Here is a 20,044-nt window from a genome sequence, read left to right as displayed (position 1 = left end):
TTGTTTTTTAACCTGAGTCTTAGATCCCAGTGCAGTATGAGATGTACAATACACGAGGAGGATAGCCATTCAAAATGAACATTTACTGCAAGCATGTACGTTGAATGAAATACAGGACATTGTGTTTGTGTGAGTGTGTTTGTCATTGTTCGTATGTTTTGAATAAGAGACAGATGGTGGAGCGCTGGTGGAAAACAAATTATTGGCTTCATGTCAAAGGGAGGCCAGGGAGAGCAATCAACATGTTTGTCTCCATGCGCCGCTCCATCATCGCCTTGAATCATCCGTTACCCACGCTTCATTGCAGCACTGTTTTTGGACAAGATGGTGCTGCCTCCTCACAACGTCTGAGCCCAATAAATGACCTCTCTGTGTCCGGGCTGAGCGGCACCAGAACAAGAGCTGCTGTTGAAAGTAAGGTCAGTGTTTTCTTTTCCTCAGAGCTCAACAAGAATTCACAGACGGCACTGCAGGAGCAGCTGTTGAATCTGATACAGCCGTAGATTTAAATCTGTGCACAAGGAAGGAATTCAGTCGACCTTGACCAAATGAGATTACGAGGCCACAGAGATGAGCTGAAGAGAAATATATGAGCTCCTGTCACTTCAAGATGAAAACAGATGACCGTTTGAGTTGTGCAAAGTACTTGTGGTTCACCTGGAGAAAATATTTAAATGCACACTCACATTTTTTTGTTAATTTTCCTCTTTTTAGCTAGTTCAGTAACATAATTTCTAAATCTTAACCTGACTTGTATCACAGTGAAGGGTTCCGTTGTTAAACTGTCATCATCTGGGGGAAAACTGTGGCCCCATTATGTAACGCACACCTTTAAACAGCCCAGACACATACTGCACAGCACACACGCACACAGATGGAATGACAGTTAGTGTTGTAAGTAGGAAAAGAGGAATTTGCCGAAACCGTTGGATGTGCGTATTACAGCCAGTGGAATCCAGTAAACCCATACTTATAAAAACAGCGTGCCTGGAGGGGGACACTCAGAGAGATATTACTGGAATTGCAATGAGCAGGAATTCCATCAGTTTTACACTGTGTATTTACATGATGTAATGTCACAGAAGACAGAGACACATACATTAACTATGAACAGTTAGGTTACAAGGCAATAGTTAGGGCATAGACGGCAAGACAACTAAACCTCTCATCGACCACCATCATCAAGCAGGGCCATGTCCAGACTTTTTGATTGGGGTGGCCCGAGTGGGGCGTTATAACAAACAAGTTATGTGTTAAATAGTCAGCATTAGAGGTTCTGGTTGGCAGATTTTGTTACCTGTTGGCAGAGCCAGCCAAGTTTCCCCATTTCCTGTCTTTATGCTAAGCTAAGCAAACAGTCTTGTAGTATAAGTCAAAGGTTATGCGAAGTGTGGTATGTTTAGGAGGATCCATTGGCAGAAACGTAAAATAATATGGAATGCAATGTTTTCATCAGTCTACAATCACCTGAAAAGAATAGTATTATGTTTTTGTTACCTTAGAATGAGCCATCTACAAAGACAGCAGGTCCTCTTCTGTGGGGTCCATCATGTTGCACCGCCGTGTTTCTACGGCAGCCCAGAACGGACAAACTAAACTAAACACTGACGGTGGATACGGCCTTTCATGTTTTTGCAAGATTCATGGCCACAATAGGTTCATCATACACACTAGTCCTCCAATACTCAACAAACAAACATGAGCAGTATAAACCTTCTCATCTCATGCTGAGCAAGAAAACAAATGACTATATTCCCCAAAATCTCAAACTATCCTTCTAAAGAGCATGTGTTGCTATAAAAAATCTAATTAAAGAGCACTTTAATTTTCTGGAAAACTGCATTCTGGACAGTGAATATTCAGTAGTGATCTCATGCTACACTACACTGTAAATACTAACATTGTTTAATTACAAATACTGAGTTCATCTAATTCAGTTTTTATCAACTTGTTATTAACACTCATTTTAAATAAGTTACTTGGACTCTGAGGTCGAAAAAGCTGCCACAAACCAAGTACTTTGATGTTATGCTTTTTTTCAGATTTCTTTAATTAATTTACTTCTGTCTTCATTTTCATATTGATTTTAGGTTGCCAACTTTACTTCTTGTCAATAAAAACTAGCCTTTTGGCTAATTCGGGTATATATATAGTAATGTTTAATAATATGTACTGTCCACAGGAAATTAATTTATTAATTTTAATCAATGAAGCCCACACCCTTCTTTCTTCCTCTCTTCCTTTATAAAGGAGGTAAAAGGGAAGTGATGGCGTCTGAAAGACAGCGTGGGAAAAACGTTACAGGAGTCCTCTGAAAACACCAAATATCTCCGGAACCAGTCGATCAATAATCTCCTTTCATGGCAAGTGAGTTGGCGAGAGCCAGGTTTCATTTCCCCTTTTTTCTGTTTGTTTTCTTCTTTCACAAACTTTTGGTGTTTGATTTTCTTTTTGAGCATGGACCAAACAACTGACACCTGTCCACAGACTTTGTTGGCGAGTTGATTTACTCTTTTTACTCTTTACTAAACTGAACCACTAAAACTTTCCCACAGTTCCTTATTTGATTTGTTTAGGTGAAGATGATTTACTCTGATCAAATTTTAAGATACTGAACTGAACAAGCTGAGTTCTTTTTGCTGTTTATTGCTGAAGACCTCAAAAGTTGTGTTTTTATGTTGAACTCTGAAGAGTTTCAGGGAATATTTGTTTTGGACTTGATTGAAAATGACTTTCTCTCTCTTTTCTCTTCTGTCTCTCTGGTTAAATGTGATTTTTCATTGTCCCGTCAATAGTGTACGAGTGTATTCATGCATCCATGTGGGGGAATGACCCTTTTACATTTAAACAGGAAATTGTCAGATGAACTCTGGCTGGCACCATAAAAACAATGATGAAAAATTTTGCTGACAATCAGTGCATAATAGTGATTTTTGCAAAATGTTGAGCAAGGTGTAGTAATGAATAAACAATTACTCAAACTACCATGATCTAAACCTCTTTTCATAGATTAGGCCTCATTAAACAGAGTTTTTTCCCACAGGTTTAAATGTGATTACCCACATCCATCTTTTTAGACATGTTTTCTTATATTATTCCAGTCTACTGACGTACATTTTCTATTCTTTCAGGTGATCTGTGCTGCAGACTGTCGTCACTAACATGGAATCGAACGGCTCACTCCAGAATCTTTCGGGCCTCTTGACTCTTTCAGCAGCTGTCACAGACTACTTTAAATACAATGAAACACAAGGTTATGAGACATTTCTGAAAATAATTAATATAATTGTGGTTGCCATTATTTTCAAACCCTTACGTGCACCCTGTGTATAGTCGCTCCTTATTTCTTAATTCACGTTTATTATATACATGTTTAGATCTATTTTCATGTTTTAATGCATAGTCATTTAAAACACTGGTTAAAGTTCATGGTTTCATCACCTTTTCATTTGGACGTAAAATATAATGCCTCCTTTATTTGTCACAAATGTTAACCACTTTTGACAGATTATCGGAAAAATGTGTGTATACATACATTCACACACACACACAAAATGCAAATTCAGCCAACAGCAGAAAAACCTAAATCAAATCAATTTTTGGTTTGATCACACAGTTGAAGGAACTCAGCGGGTTGGTTATTCCAAAGATCTTGGAGAACTAACTACAGATCTTCTGTGGATGTAGGCGGCCTCAGATCCTTCTGTCTCTTCATGTAACCCCAGACGGACTCCATGATGTTGAGATCAGGGCTCTGTGGGGGACATACATCACTTCCAGGACTCCTTGTTCTTTTTTACACTGAAGATAGTTCCTAATGACATTGGCTGTATGTTTGGGGTCAATCAGACAGACCAATCAGATGCCTCACTGATGGTATTGCATGATGGATAATTATCTGCCTGTATTTCTTAGCATTGAGGACACCATTAATCTTGACCAAATCCCCAGCTCCATTTACAGAAATGCAGCCCCAAACTTGCAAGGAACCTCCTCCATGTTTCACTGTTGCCTGCAGACACTCATTATTGTACTGTTCCCCAGCCCTTCAGTGAACAAACTGCCTTCTGCTACAGTCAAATATCTCAGATTTTGACTCATCAGTCCAGAGCATCTGCTGGCATTTTTCTGCTCTGTTTTCATGCATAGTTGAGTCACTTGGCCTTGTTTCCATGCAGTTCTTCCATGAAAACCACTTCTGGCCAGACTTCTCTGTACAGTAGATGGGTGTGCCAGGGTCCTACTGGTTTCTGCTAGTTCTGAGCTGATGGTACTGCTGGACATCTTTGGAGGGGAAGTAAGCATAATGTGTCTTTCATCTACTGCCCGTTTTTTTGTGCTTCTTCAAAAGAGCTTGAACAGCACATCTTGAAACCCCAGTCTGAGAGACTTTGCTGATGCAGTATAACTACCTCATGTCTTGTTGCTGAGCTCAGTCTTGTCATGGTGTCTGACCTGTGACATGAACATGTCTTCCACAACCTCACCTTGGTAGCAGAGTTTGGCTGTTCCTCACCAAGTTTTAATCCCCCTACACAGCTGTTTCTGTTTCAGCTAATGACCATTTCAGCCTACATATGAAATTGATGATCATTAGCACCTGTTTGGTATAATTGGTTAATCAAACACCTGACTATGATCCTAAAAATCTCTGATTTTGTGCAAGTGTACCTAGAAGAATTGATGCTGTTTTGAAAGAAAAGGGTGGTCAAAACAAATATCGATTGGATTTGTGTTCACTCAGTTTGCAATTTGTAAATCGATAAAAAATAAACAATTAAAATTTATACTTTTGAAAGCATTCTTACTTTACAGCATTTCTTCACACCTGCCTAAAACCTTTGCAAAATACTGTATACATATTTGCTGCAACTTTACTTTGCACTGTCATTTAACTTTTAGGCTGTACTGCACTATCGGCTTGAATTTATGTATGTTGATTGACTTTTGAATTTTACTTGAATGGTTATAAATTTTAGCTTCCCCTATATAATTTTATTTCCTATTCTTAACCACCATTGATTTCATGTTTGTTTTGCTGCCGAACATTTGCCCTTGGGGCAATAGGGGTCAATTAAAAGTTTGTCTTAATATTCATAAACTTAGTTCTCAGTTCTTCATGTTATAGCTAATCAAAGTAAATTATTAAGTGCTTCATGGATAAAAAGAAAATGACAAAATGATCAAACATTCTGTTGTCCTTTAAAACTGAACTAAACAACGGAAACCTGGCCAGAGTCTTTTAATTTTGGTGGGCAGGTGATTTACTCTTTGGGGTAAAACATAAACTGAACCACAAACTTTCCCACAGATCCTGATGTGATTGTGTTTCGGTGAAGAGGGTTTACTCTGGCCAAATTTTGAGATGTTGAACAAACTGCATTTTTTTTCTTTTTTTTTTTTTTTTTAAGTAGGCCTAAATGTAGGCAATAGTGTTATTAACAAACTAAAAATCTTGTATGCACAATACTGTAAGAACTTATAAGTTACCATGTTTCATCATAAACTAAACTAAGTGCGGTTAAAATGATCAGTTCATTAATTAATCAGAAAGATTTGGCATCTACTTTTGCCCTTTTATTTCACGGCCTAATAATAGAAAGTGATTGTGAATATCATGCTACTTTTCTTCAGGCATTATAATACCAACGTTTTACACATGAATGTTCTGTCTCATTTATTAGTTTTCTTTGGCTTGTTTTTAAATGTTTTCAGTGGACATCCTTTAAGCAAAAAGATCGGTGAAGGATCTGCTTCCTCTGCACTGTGTGGCACTGCTTTTTTCAACATTCAGACGTGTGCAGATCACTCCGCCTCTTGGCGCATTACCTTACTCTTAAAGACACTTGGACATGTCCAACTGGGGTGGATGTTGTTTCAACAGCAGTGGCCATTCTTGGCAGCATTATTGTGATTCTGGTGTTTGCTACACTGTTTGATGACTAAATCATTTTATGCTGTCTTGTAGAAATTCAGGTTTATGTGTTTGCTGGTTAGAGATAACTTATCTTATCCATTATATTACCAACAACATGTGGTCATACTGCTGCAACCTGACTAACAAGGATAAAAATGTACAACCCAGGACTTTGAACACTTTATGTTAATTCCTCACCTTTTGGCAAACTCGCCATTCTAAGTTCAAAACGAGAAAAAACAGTCAGCGACTACATTGGTGTGGATCTAATGAGAAAGTGGGTGGGGGGTTGAGGATGAAGGGTGTTCACAGTATTACCTTATGTAGCTGGTTATTTGGCCAGTACCGTCAACAAAGAGTACAGTGTGTGTATAGATACATAAAGTGTTTATGAGTTTTGCACATTCAAGTAAACAAGTTAGTCTAACAAGTGTCAAAAGTTACTTTTACTTTGAAATATCAACTTAGTGTTTTTGAGGCAATGGGTTTGAGTACACCCAACTTATTAGATTTTACAGTGTATTAGGCATCACTAGAACGTCAACAAAATCCTGTGTTTCTTCAGGTCCTAGCAAATCAAATTGTTTTCCACTCTGTAACTAACAGCCCTTTGGTTTATGCTGAAGACTTAAAGTCTCCACCACAACATCCTGGAAATAACATCTGATTAAGTAAGTGACGATACTGTCTCATGGGTTCTTGGAGAAACACATCGTCTTCTGTGAGGCAGAGGACTCTTTTGAAAAAAAAAATCCCACAGTGACCTAAGTGTTAAATAGGTCACATCACTTTTGGTTTATGTCGGTTGCATTTGATCTGTGTTTTATGTCCGTCTGTGTGGTCACAAAGGACACTGTGGTGCCATGACTGCATCAGTAATGAGAACCTCTGGTGTAACACCTGTACTGAGCTGTCAAAGACCAAACAACACCTACCATGCAGCAGCAAAGCTAAGGTTTCGTGTGTGTAGGCGTGTGATCCACTGATGTGATTATACCCTCAGACACAGCAGACATCAGGACGTTTCTAATGCTTTTCTCAGAAACTCCTCATACAGACGTTAATGGAACGCTATAGACGTATCTAATTGTCACTTTACGTCATCAATGGCTAACTATGATTCAAATGTGAGTCATTTGAGTTTCTGCAGCTTACATCACAAGTGCGAAGCCACAAAACCAGAGATGAGAAGTAACAGTACAGTCCAATACAAAAACTTATACTGTATTTGTTATTGTGTTTGAGTAGAGTTTTCATATCTGTACGTTACTTGAATATTTATTTGTCTATTCAACTTTTTACTTATACTTCCTACAATTTAACACGAGTATCTGTAATTTGTACCTCTTACATTTTCAAAAATTGGCTTGTTACTTTAGTTTTGATGCATTTGAGGGGACATGACAGACATAACAAGACAAAAAAATGCAACAAGACAATAATCAACCTAACAGAGGTAATAAGAGGTAAAAGACATAACAAGATGTAAACAATGTAACAAAACATAAGAGATTTACCAAGATATCAAAGACCTAACAAGTAAAAAGATGTGAAAGATGTAACAAGCTGTATGTAAAGACATAACAAGATGTGACGAGAAGACATAAAAGATGTAACGAGACAATAAAGATGTAACAGATACCTAACAAGACAAGAAAGATGTAAAAAATGTAACAAAACAAAAAATACACTAGAAGGTGACAAATGACAAAAGAGTTAACACGAAGTAAAAGACGTACCAAGACGAAAAAATATGTAACAAAATGTGACAAGCCGTCAAAGACAAAACAAGAAATAACAAGACGTAAAAGACCAACAGAGGATGACTCAGCCGTGAAGAAAAGGCGAGGTTCACTTAGCTTTGTACATTGAAGTGCCTTTTTCACTTTTACTGGACTAAGAACGTCAAATCTATACATCGACTTTTACTGGTTGTTTTTTTTACACAAGCATCTGTCCTGCTGCTTCAGTAAAGGAAGCGTGTACTTTTCTTCTCCCTCTGCTCAAGACTGTCTCGCTCCGTCTAATAATCTTCACAGCTCAGGCTCAGGCTGTGCTCTTCCAACCTGAGCAATGAGGCATGTTGATAAAGCGTCACCTACATGTTGAAGCGGGAGGACGTGTTTAAGAGTTGCACATCAACAAGCCAGACTGGCACCCATGTAAATGCACGTTACGCAACGCTTCACACCTGTAAATGCACGTCTGGCGGGCCAGTGATTGTTCTGCGAGGGTGTTGCTCAAATTTGCTATTCATCGGCCACTGGAAAATGATGTTGTCACTGTCTTTATGACTGTGTGAGAGAACTGGCATGTCGGCTAAGCTGCTACCAAGTCCACTTTCTTGCTCTATAAAAGCCCTCATGCCCAACATCCTCTGATCAGATTGTAGTGGCTGTTGTATAAACAACTCTGACAGTGAGCATTTCATTTTCCACGTCTGTCCCGATTCAGCCATCACACTGTTTCTCTCATCTATTTTGTTTTTGTTCTGTGGTGCTAGTGTCCTAAACAGCCCCTCCCCTCTGTTTCCTGTTGCATAATATTATGTAATTCATATTTAAACAAATACAGCAGTAAAACGTCCCTTCAATGGAAATCCTGTACTGCCAAGAATTCTGGGATTGCACTTTGAAAGGGATTTTGAAATAAATGCCAAAATAACTATGACGTCCACTGTTTATCATTCCTTTCTGCATATGACTGTATTACTGCTCATATTTTTTATAAACTAAACGATGAAAATCTCCATCTCTGAGAACTGTGTACAATATAACCACCGTCTGTGAGAACTATGTTTTAAAGGGTAACTTAAGTATTTTATCAACTTGGACCCCATTTTCCCATGTTTTTGTGTGTAAGTCACTACAGGGAACAACAGTTTTTTCAGTTGGTCCAGTGCTGAGCTCTGCAGCTCTCAAGTGCGACTCTGACTGCAATGTAATCCTTAAGGGCAATTGCACCCATCAATATATGGCCACTAAAAGTGTTTGCTTTGCCAGGCTGACAGACTCAGATTGTTAGTCTAGGTGTCTGACAATATTGTGGGAATAATTCCTACAGAGAGAGACATTTTATTAATAGAGTGAGATCCTTTTTGTTTATTCAGAAACAGCCAATTTATCCCTCTCACCAAAACCACCAGGCTCTATTTGCAGAAACAGTAATTTTGTTATTTTAAATCACACTTGATTCAAACTTGACAGAAAGAAAATAAAATTGTCTTGGATCATTTTCCCACCATTTCAAAACTTACCAGCTCTGGTTTGGTTGAAATAAACCCTTAATTCACTGTGTTACATGTAAAAATATTTTGGCTCTGTTTCTCCCCACTGCTTGTCTTCCACTTCCATCTCGCTCTTCTCCCATTATTTTCCCAAAGATGTTCCAAGATTGTTGTTGACTCTTCTCCTACAGACCTGTCCACTTACTGGTGTGCAAAAGTTTTTACTTTTGTTCTTGTGGAATACTTTCACCCCTTTGGACTGTTATAATCCTTCATATGAATCTAAATTAGGATCATAACCTGTGATGCAGGGTCACATGTAAACATTGCTTTATTGTAAACAGTCACAAGCAAAACGAAAGGTTGGAAGCCACAGCTTAAACTGGCTAGAATCAGTATTTCTATCATAACAATGTTTCAAATGACAAAAACAATGTGTCAGAGAATTATTGTCTAATCCTACAAGTCATCTCAACTTTACAGAACTTTACGGTGAATTTTAGCTCCTTGATTAAAACCGTCCAGCCCATAACTTTCCTGTTTCGTTTTACTCTCACCGCTCTCATAGTGTCACTTTGGCTGCAGCAGGCAGCTGTTTCAAACAGCTCTAAAAACTCACTGCACACCGCCAGTCCAGCACCAAACAACCAACAGACACAGTTAGCAACTCGCTGGTGAATATAGCGGAGCATTTTGCCTGATATTCGCCTCAGGAGTTAGAGACTAAAAGCAGAGCTAAAAGAGAGTCAGTGTTGGATTTATATTCATCAGGTGGTTGGAAACAACACTAAATAGGCAACAAGGCAACACGTCTGCTGTATCAACTTAAAAGGTGATGATATGTCAATGTAGTGTTCCCAACTTATGTCTGTATGATACTATCAAACAGTGTGGAATAAAGCTACTAAAGGTGAAATAACAAGGGGAGAATGGATATTCAAAGGTTGGGGCAAAAGTAAAAGATAAGAAAATGTTTTGTATAATAATGATAAGCCTAAATGGAAGTCCAGTATCTCAGAAACCTGAGAAAAACATGAGTGACCAGGGCACTGTAATACACTGTAAGAACCATCATCATTAGAAAGTGTTTTGCCAGCTCAAGATGTGCATGTTGAGCATTTCAGCAGACAAACACTGACTGTCTCTCAGTAGAGTTACTTCAGCATAGAGAGAATACATGTGGAAGAGGCTGTGTGCACGTTGCGGCCCTGTTCTCTTTTTACAGGTCGTCTGAGTCGTTATGTTACGTAAGAAAACAGACCTCAGTGGTAAAAACCACACCAAACTGGAATACTAGTGACTTTCCATGGGCAGTAAAACGGACAGGTTAACAAGGCAGCCGATTGATCTCATGGAACCAAATACAGATGTGTGCTCCAAGCTGCTTTTCATGGGAAAACTGGTTTATTGCTGTTGGTATTCTTATGAAATATTTTGTCACAGAGGACAGTCACAGCAAGTTGATTAAGAAAAAAAAACAAATGAAAAGGACAGTGGAGAAGAACTGAGAGGAACTGTTAACAGTTTGTAACTGTGACTAATATCCTCCGCCCCCTCAGAGACCAGAATAATACTTTTCTTTTTTTTTTTTGCACACTTACAATGGGTACACTTGTGTTGGACTCTGGAGGTGATAAATTTCCCATTTTCCCCTCTCAGCACAGAATGTCTCAGACGTGTGACATGCAGACAGTCAGAACACAGGTGGACCACATGCTTTGAGTAAAGAGAGAAAAGCAAGCTAGATGATTGATAATAAAAAAGGTTTAGTTTCCACCTTAAGTGTCCAGACAAATAAAAACCCATGGCTTCAATGTTAAGACTGGCTCTTGGGCAGGGCTTTTCAAGGTTTTGATGAGTGCCAATTTCAGTAATGAAGGCAGCACAGGAGAGCCCATGAACTTGTCATTGGTTTTATGATTGGTCTCATAACGGCGTTTAACATTAATTTCTTTGAGCACTGAATTCACCTCTTTGCAGATCACTTGATCTACCCCCTGAGGTCTGATGAAGTAAGAGCTGATCCATTTTTCTGAAACCTCCTTTTCTCCTCAACCATACAGTGTGTGTTCTGTGGTTTTCAACTCAGTTCCACATTAAATTTGTTTAAAGCAACTATAAATGTGTGTTCCGAGTTTGTCACACCAGAGAAACATGTTATTAACCACCCAGCCAAATTGAAATGATTAACAAATGAGTATATAAAAGTACAAAGTATATAAAATTTGGTCTCTAAATCATGAAAAAATGAGCAGTTTTCTCTGCTCTGAAACACCGTCTCAGTGTCAAACACCACTACAACCTGAAACATGGATGCTCTGTCTAACAGCTTCATTGCACATACCAAGACATCCCACCACAGCTAGAGGACGGTGACAGGATGATATTTTTGTCATCACCAAGGTCCACCAAAAAGATCCTGAACAGAACGTGCTTGGTGTTACTAATTGCCAGGTAACCAAGCTGTCATTCCTAACCTGGCAAACGCCAGCCTGGGGAGTGTAGTTTGACACAATAACAAAGTAATATATAGGCTGCTAAAGGTGAAAGTATTGAAATGGACTGTTTATAATTAAAATAAGATGCATGTATTTCATGCCACATTCTAGGGCCACACAAAATGTTTCTGAGGGCCACCATTAGCCCACGAGCGGTTAATCCGTCCACCAATTTGGTCCAGACTATAATATCTCAACACAACCACTGGATGAATTGCAATCCAATTTTGTACAGGCATTCATGGTTACAAGAAGATGAAACCTACTTTCCCACCACCATGAGGTTGGCATTATTGTTGGATCAGTTGCCATTAAACTTGGTATAGACATCCATGGTATCTGGAAATGACTTGAATACCTGACCTTTGTTGTAGCAGCACCTGCAGGACCACAATTTTATTTGTGTTGTGAAATGTCTTGACATCTACTTGGTGGCTTGGCACATTTTGTCCATTATTTGTCAAATGCTTTATGACTAAGGTTTGTGACTAAAAACCTGCTAAACTAATCCAATCAGCCACAGCCGTAATTTCTGTTTAGTGCTAAATGGCAAACGTTAACATGCTAAAATGGTAAGCTAAGATAGTAAACATGGTAAACATTGTAACCTCCTTAACATGAGCAAGTTAGCACTGTCACTGAGAACATGTTGACATGTTAGTTGCTAGTTAGACTGTTGACTATGTCTGAAATCATTCTCGTTCACTCATTTCTACTCCAATTCCATGATGTAATGAAAACTGAATGCACTATGTAGTGGAGGAATTGACACACTGGCAGTTCGAACAGTCAAAAAAAATGGTAGACAGTAAACATAACTGACTGTACATAGAGATGTTGGCATGTGGGGTTTATGAGGGTTTGGTAGGATGAAAAGAAGCACAACCACACCATGTCTCCATTCCTAGCCAGACTGCAAGCCTATCCTCCTGTGCCAGACATCCTGTCCAGCTGTGGAGGGGGGAGAAGAATATCAGCGTGTGTTCAGGTTGTCTGAAGGTACAGGTTGCCATGCTGCTGAGTCTGGTTGGCAAATTTTGGCTTCAGGACCTGCATCACAGAATAATAATTTCTAATAAATAATTTACAGTTTTGTTTTTTTTTTACTTTTTGGTCGCCACAGGGTTTGGACTTGATTTAGGAAAAAACGTTACAGATAAACAGTTTCCTGAATCAGTGTTTGTATCCTAAGATAGGAGTATTACACAAGCATCCTAACTTCCCAAAATCTGTCTTACCTCTAGGATGAATGTTAAGCTGTCTTAACTTTGACTTTTTCACCTACAGTAGTAGAACTACTTAGCAGTAGCTACTGTAGCAGTAGTGCTTAAGAGTAGCTAACGGTTTTGTTCATTAGTGTTCACCAACAATAGTTAACTGTAGTGTTAATAATGATAGGTTAGTAAAGACAGATAACGTAGATGACTTGTTTAATCAGCATGGCTACTCTTTTATTGTTTTTACACAATGGATGCCAGCAACATTGGAGTCAAATTCAGCAAATTTCCCATAAAGAACATTTTCTTATTTTTCTACAGATGTTAACCATATTATTGGCTCATTTATCTTTAAATTAAGTGTACATTGTTGTTTTTGGTCCATTTCTGTATGTTTCTATGTACATTTTAGTATGTTTCAGTGAGAAAAAAAACAACAATTATAAAGTTGTTCAGCTCGGCAAAATGAGAAAAACAGTGTTGGTTGCCAGGTAAGAGACATTTAAGTTGATGAGTTATTTTGGATTGAGTATTTATGATTTCTCAAACTGAGATAGGATGCAGTAATATAAGATGGGACTCCAAAAGTTTAAGATTTTCTTAAACAATAACAAATTGGGAAAAAATCGTATCTTAAACTTCTCTTATCTTAAGAAAGTTTCTGTTTAATGGCCCCAGATTCTCATGTCTTCGCTGTCAAGCCCAGATTTCACCCCATACCCAGGTCATAAACCGAGTTTACTGTTAATCACAAGGTGGTTTAATAGTAAAACTATCAGCTACGGAGGAAGTAAACAGCTCAGCAGGTGACAGCCAGTAGACACATAAAGAGATGCTGTCCAGTCAAAACAACCTGTAGACATACCAACCGCTGCGACGCAATGAAGGAATTAGCTACAGGAAAAAACAAACAACAAATTGTGTATTTTTCCACTGATACTCTGTGATTTTCACATTGTTTGTCGCTTTCACCAAAAAGAGGACACACGTGGACCTTTACACACACTGCACACCCCCCTGGCTATTTCCCTCCCTGCCACACTCCTCGCCCCCTCCCACTCTCCGACAGTTAACTGTATAAATATCCTACTCTCAGCATTGCTGGGATTCAGACACTGACCTGCACTGACTAGGGACGCTCAGGTGGGAAAAGACCAGCTAAAGAAAGAGAGAAAAATTCAAGTGTAGACACCCTACTGAACAAAGGAGGACAAACAGTTGCATCTCAGCAAATTTTCCCAAACCAGAAGATCATTGACTCAGTCTCATCCACCAGAATGTGGCTCCAGGTGTTTTTCTTGAGTCTGTCCATCTTAACTCTGACCAGCCAAGGCCAAGCCCAAGACCGAGCCTCCCTCCGCCGCTCCAATGATCACGCCGGACGCTGCCAGTACACCTTCACTGTGGCCAGTCCAGTGGAGTCCAGCTGCTCCGACAGCAAACCAGAGATAGATGGAGTCATGTCCCGACTCACTCTGCTGGAAGCTTTGGTCAGCCGGCTCTTAGCAGGAGAGGACGGAGGAGCCGGGACTGGGGACAGGGCTGCCAGTGAAGTGGGACTCCAGGAAGCTTACTCCCAGGTTACAGGGGAAAGAAACCAGCTGCAGCAGGACAAGGAGCGTCTGAACAGGCAGGTCCAGGAGCTGCAGAAGAGGCTGGACGAGCTGAGCCTGGAGGCAGACAACCTCAGGCAGAAACCCTGCCAGCAGACGCACACCTCAGCGGGGAGTCGGCGTGAAAACAGACCTGCCAGTGGTATGTACATCAGTGAGGAGAAGGAAAACACACACAAATCAAAACCTCAACTCTTTTAATTAAAAGACTTACATGCCCAAAAGAGCACATAAAGATATTTTTCTGTATTTTTTTCTGTTAGTGTGTGTTGATGCTTTTGTGAGGTGACTCAGGCTATGAAAAGTCTCCTGAGACAACAGGTCAGGTTGCAGTGAGCCGTCCCAGTTTGAGTAAGGGGATTGGAATTTACAACACAGACCTTCTTTTTATGACTTTGTCACTCATGCATGTCTGTTTACGTGCATGTGATCATTTTCAGGAGCGCAGTAGTGGGGTTACAGGGGAAACCTGCTGTGCTCTGAGGGAAATAAAGAAGACACTCAGACTTTGATGTTGTCTGATGTGGGGCAGAGGTGGCAGAACTACAAACATTCTTTACTCAAGAAGAAGTAAAGATACTTGTCTTAAAAAAGACTGTGGTAAAAGTACTGAAGTACTGGGTCAACTTCTTTATGCAAGTAAAAGTGAAAAAGTACAGAAATGTACTCACAATATAAAAGTAAAAAGTAGTCCCCTGAGGAATTTCCACCAAAAATGAACTGGTTTGGAATCTGAAAAGTTGGTTCCCAGCTGGAACCAAAAAAACCAGCAGGTTTTCCTTGGAAACTAAAGTGGGCGTATTATTTTCTACAGGTTGTTGTGCATTGTGTAGCGCCCTCTGTTGATGATTTCCCTGATTACAATGGTTCCACCCCAAATACAGGCTGGTTCACTTGATAGCACCAAGGTTCCAAGACTCGTGAACGAAACTGGATAACCAAAGCTTATTTGGTGGAAAAGGCCCCTGAAAGACATTTCTACCAGCTGTTTCTGTCAGTTCTGTCTTTTATGTCTTGTTACCTCTTTCTTGTCTTGTTATGTCTTTTACATGTGTTTTGTCTTGTAACATACTTTATGTCATGTTATGTCTTTTATGTTTTATTCGGTTTTGTTAGATCTTGTTACATTTTTGACGTTTCTCGTCTTGTTACATCTGTTTTGTCTTGTTAAACTGTTTGATCTTGTTACATCTGCCGTATACGCACTGACAGGTACACCAAGGAATCACCTCATCCGATCCATTTAGGTTCAAATCCATTTTGATGTTGGGAAGGCAGCGCGCAATGATGCAAAATTAAATGCATTGAAACTAAAGTAATGAGCCTGTTTTGATTACTTAGTTACTTCCATCTCTGGTGTTTGGACTGACTATGTTTTAACTGTAATGCTAATAAATACATAAAATATCTTTTCTTTTTCATGTTATATTCAAAATGTATTCCCAGTCTGTATTTTTCTGTAATATTTTGATACACACATTTCCCTTTTGTTCTTTCTCCCACAGACCCTGCATATAATTTTGGGAATGGTGCGTACCAGGAGATGAAGGCTGAGGTTACGGAGGTTCCAGCATCCCACCTCATTCCTGAAGGAAACCACAGCTTCACAGGTAAAGTTCTGGTTTTACTGATTTTAATGCAGCTGCTGCAGACTGGCGGAGTGGTGAGGTGTTGATGCAAATAGATGCCCTCAAAAGCATTCAACCAAAATATGAATGCAAAACTTTTGTTTTTGCTTCCATTTTTCATTCGTTAAGGTAAAAGATTTAAGACTTCCATGGTGCACAAAAGAGCAAAAACAAAAGTTGCTCTAATATATTTTTCGAATATAACAAACACCATGAAATTAACCCTCTTTTTGTTCCAGGCTGTGGAGAGGTGCAGTCAGTGGGAGATCCTGTCCTGCACAGAAAGGCTGACAGTATCACTGGGAAGTATGGAGTGTGGCTGCAGGATCCTGAGCCCCAGGGACCTGTTTACACCAACAAGACTGTGTGGCGAATGGACACAGTGGGCAAAGAAGTCCGTCAGCTCTTTGCATACGAAGACATGGATCAGTTCTCCAAAGGTTTCCCTATGAAGGTCCTGGTCCTGCCAGAGCCTGTGGAGAGCACGGGGGCAACCATGTACCGTGGCTCCCTCTACTACCAGCGCAAACGCAGCCGCACCCTGATCCGTTATGACCTGGCCTCTGAGAGCCTGGTGTCACGCCGGGACCTGCCTCACGCCGGTTTCCACGGCCAGCACCCTTACTCCTGGGGCGGCTACACCGACATCGACCTGGCGGCGGACGAACAGGGCCTGTGGGCCATCTACAGCACCAACAAGGCGAAGGGCGCAATTGTGATTTCCCAGCTGGACCCCGAGAGCCTGGAGGTGAAGAAGACCTGGGAGACCAACATCAGGAAGAACACAGTGGCCAATGCCTTCATGGTATGCGGACGTCTGTACACGGTGGCCAGCTACACCGCGCCCAACACCACCATCAACTATGTGTTTGACACAGCCACCAGCGTGGGACGGGCTCTCGCTGTGCCCTTCAAGAACAAATACCGTTACAACAGCATGGTGGACTACAACCACGCCCAGAGGAAGCTGTTTGCCTGGGACAACTTCCACATGGTCACCTATGACATCAGACTGGGCAGGGCGAGCCACGGCAGCAGCTAAAGACAGAGAGGAGCTGATGTTCACAGGACTGTCATGATGATAAAACATAATCATTTGAATTGTTCTGAGGTCGTCTATGTGTTTTTGAATCATTAAAATTTATTTTTTCTATTACTATTGTAAATAAAATCTATTATAGGAACAGAAATATATTCATAAAGCAGATTAATGTAGCTATGATAGATTCTCTGATTATCTCAGTGTTCATCACAAACAGTAGTCATGTTTTAGAATTGTGAAATATTTTTGTTATCTGTCAATAAATGTTCATGTTATTTAATTTCTCAATAAAACAACATTTATAAAATGACACTCATTTGTTTCATAAAGTGGATTTCAATTTAAAGGTACAACAAGGAACTTGTTAATAAAGTATTGTGTTAAAGTCAGTGAGAGTGAAAACTTTAATTATCTCTAACATTTAAACATGATAAAATATTCTGGTGATCTGTGCATCATGGTGATTTTGTAAAATGGTGAGTTATTTTGGTCTCTTATAGCCTGAGAAGAAAAAGAGTTTCACGTTGAATCCACCAAACCAGTCTGAGGCCTAAATGAACCCGGTGCAGATACTTTCCTGACGCCCTCTCTGACCCCGCCCACTCACTGTTGAGCCAGGTAGCAGAAAATCAGGGATGTCACAAAACTTTCAAAATTCACAGAACTTTAACTGTTAAATATGATAAAAATCACACTTCAACCTGCTTTTCTTGAGTGTATTGTCAAATATTTTTTTGGAATATGATCAAAAATGAGATGAAATCAAAACTGCTGTACATACAGTACAAATTACAGCAAGATATTAAATATCACCACAGTCTCAAATTTTCACTGATCTGAATACAATCAGAAACACTTGATATCCACCATCTAGAGAACACCTGTGTCCATTTTGGTAGCATTTAAAAGAAAACTCGTGAACATAAAGATGTTTATATTTTGAAAAATATAGAATGATGGAATTTTTAATTGACCTCAGATTGAGTGATTGCAAACTTTTGTCACAATTCAGCAGATGTGCTGAAGCAATTTCAGCACTCTAGGACATATGGCTGATTTTTTGAAGTTTGGATTGTGAAATGGCTATAGATTTAGATTTGTTGTAATAAGTCACACCCACTTCAATCACTTATTACCAGAATTCATGTATCAACTGAATCCTGACCTGAGATAATGCAAACCGATTTTCATACAAGTTCATGCAACCAATTAGGAGATATAAACTTTTCACATTTTTGCTGCAGAAACACTTTTAGTGGGGAAACAATTATAAGAAGAATATATAGCAGCAAGATAGTTGCTAATCATAAATAATATCATATTGCAATTATTTTGACAGCTATTGTGATTGTGATATGATTCACAGTTAGTGGGAATGAGCATTTTTGCATCATAATTTTCATAAAATATACACATATATATACAGTCATGATGATATGAAATTTGGGGTTTGTACCAATCAAACATTTTTTCTTACATCTGGAGAACAAAATCTGTAGACAAGAGCATTGTCACACACGTTACCTTCATTAATAAATTGCAGCTTTTTCCTGTCTGGATATCGCACTTGACTATATTATGATTTCAATAATATTTAAATTAATTCTGCAGCCCTAGTTGGTGCATTTGTGCTACTTAAGTTATTACTGTATGATTGTTGTTACTGTATAAATGAGGACTGTCTTTATAACACACCTCACCAGCATTGTGTGCTACAGAGGGATAAGACTGAGGGACTGTGAGCAGTTGGTGTGTGACACATTAATCCTCAGTATAAACACACGTCCAGTCTCTGTGTCCACCCCATATTGCCCCAAAGCCCCTGAACCAGGCATATCTCTGACCACAAGCCCCATGTTGCTATTGACAACCATATTCTTGTCATGTACTGCCCTCTGTGGACAATGATTTGCATCTGCATTATACCTTATCTGCTTCAGTCACGCACTGGCTAAACAGTGCAGGCATTTTGCCAAAAAATGTGGGTCAACCTCATCCAAACTGCAATATAAAAAACAAATTTTGTGTCCTCAATATGTTCTGAATGAGAGGAAGAAGGGAAAATTTTGATAATTGCCAAAAAATGCCTTTTTACAGATTTTTTTGAGGGAAAAAAGTATCGAATGAACAACTTACACAAATTACACCAAAAAGTCTCATGCTAATAAAATTCTTCAGCATAACATAAAACATTCTGAGACCCAAGTGATGGTTCAAAGGTGTCTCTTTCTCAGACCCTGCTACTGCTTTTTGCAATGATTCAAATAAATGTAAAACAAAATTTTGTCAATATGACTTAAAATTACAATTTTATTTTACTTTTCAAATACGTTTGCGTCTGCCAAATAGGCATTGAACTACATAAATGTTGGTAATGTTGAACATAAACTTTGAACATAAAATCTGTAATATATTTGCTGTAATAAATAATAAAATGACCATGATAAGTTATCAGAGATCAAGGAAACATGCTAAATTGAAATACTCACTATTCTGACAACTGACAGTTATAAACAGCTGATCATCTTACAGTATAGGACTCGTCCTTGCTTGTTATTGTCAACTACAATGTTGCGGTCATCGTGCACTCCTGAAGTCTTCCTTCGACCTGCCTGAGCTTCCTTAGGTCTGAGGACAACGGGGTGAGGCAAACAACTCGCCTCAGCTATAGACTGTATATTAAATATGATTTTAGCCTATTTAATATCATCATCTACGGCTCCAACTCACTGTTTGAATGGCACTAGTCATGTGCAATTGTTACATACTGCTCCTTTAAACGTGTTAGCTTTTAAGTTAAACTTTACAAAGATACTGCAAGAAAACAAACTGCCGCATTTATGCTTTGTAAACAGTTCTGCACCCTTTGTGTGGACATCAGACAAGAAGACATGGAATTTTTT

General features: G+C 39.3%; 1 protein-coding gene across 1 annotated transcript; it reads left to right on the top strand.

Moving 5' to 3' along the window:
* Window positions 1-13,967: 13,967 nt before the first annotated feature.
* Window positions 13,968-17,457, top strand: LOC146318131 (myocilin-like). The gene is made up of 3 exons (XM_084733146.1): window positions 13,968-14,613; window positions 15,977-16,081; window positions 16,339-17,457. The coding sequence occupies exons 1-3, from the start codon at window positions 14,136-14,138 to the stop codon at window positions 17,139-17,141; spliced, it is 1,386 nt and encodes a 461-aa protein (XP_084589272.1). The 5' UTR covers window positions 13,968-14,135; the 3' UTR covers window positions 17,142-17,457.
* The last annotated feature ends 2,587 nt before the right edge of the window (window positions 17,458-20,044 follow it).

This window comes from Lutjanus erythropterus, chromosome 12 (assembly GCF_056507025.1).
Source record: "Lutjanus erythropterus isolate fLutEry1 chromosome 12, fLutEry1.hap2, whole genome shotgun sequence".
Taxonomy (NCBI): domain Eukaryota; kingdom Metazoa; phylum Chordata; class Actinopteri; order Lutjaniformes; family Lutjanidae; genus Lutjanus; species Lutjanus erythropterus.
This window is presented reverse-complemented; position numbering and strand designations above follow the sequence as displayed.

What these genes read in the sequence shown, in the direction of transcription:
- LOC146318131 (XM_084733146.1), top strand. Translation starts at nt 14,136, where the DNA reads ATGTGGCTCCAGGTGTTTTTCTTGAGTCTGTCCATCTTAACTCTGACC. An exon ending in TGAAAACAGACCTGCCAGTG is followed by an intron (nt 14,614 to 15,976) that starts GTATGTACATCA and finishes TTTCTCCCACAG; the next exon opens with ACCCTGCATATAATTTTGGG. An exon ending in AGGAAACCACAGCTTCACAG is followed by an intron (nt 16,082 to 16,338) that starts GTAAAGTTCTGG and finishes TTTTTGTTCCAG; the next exon opens with GCTGTGGAGAGGTGCAGTCA.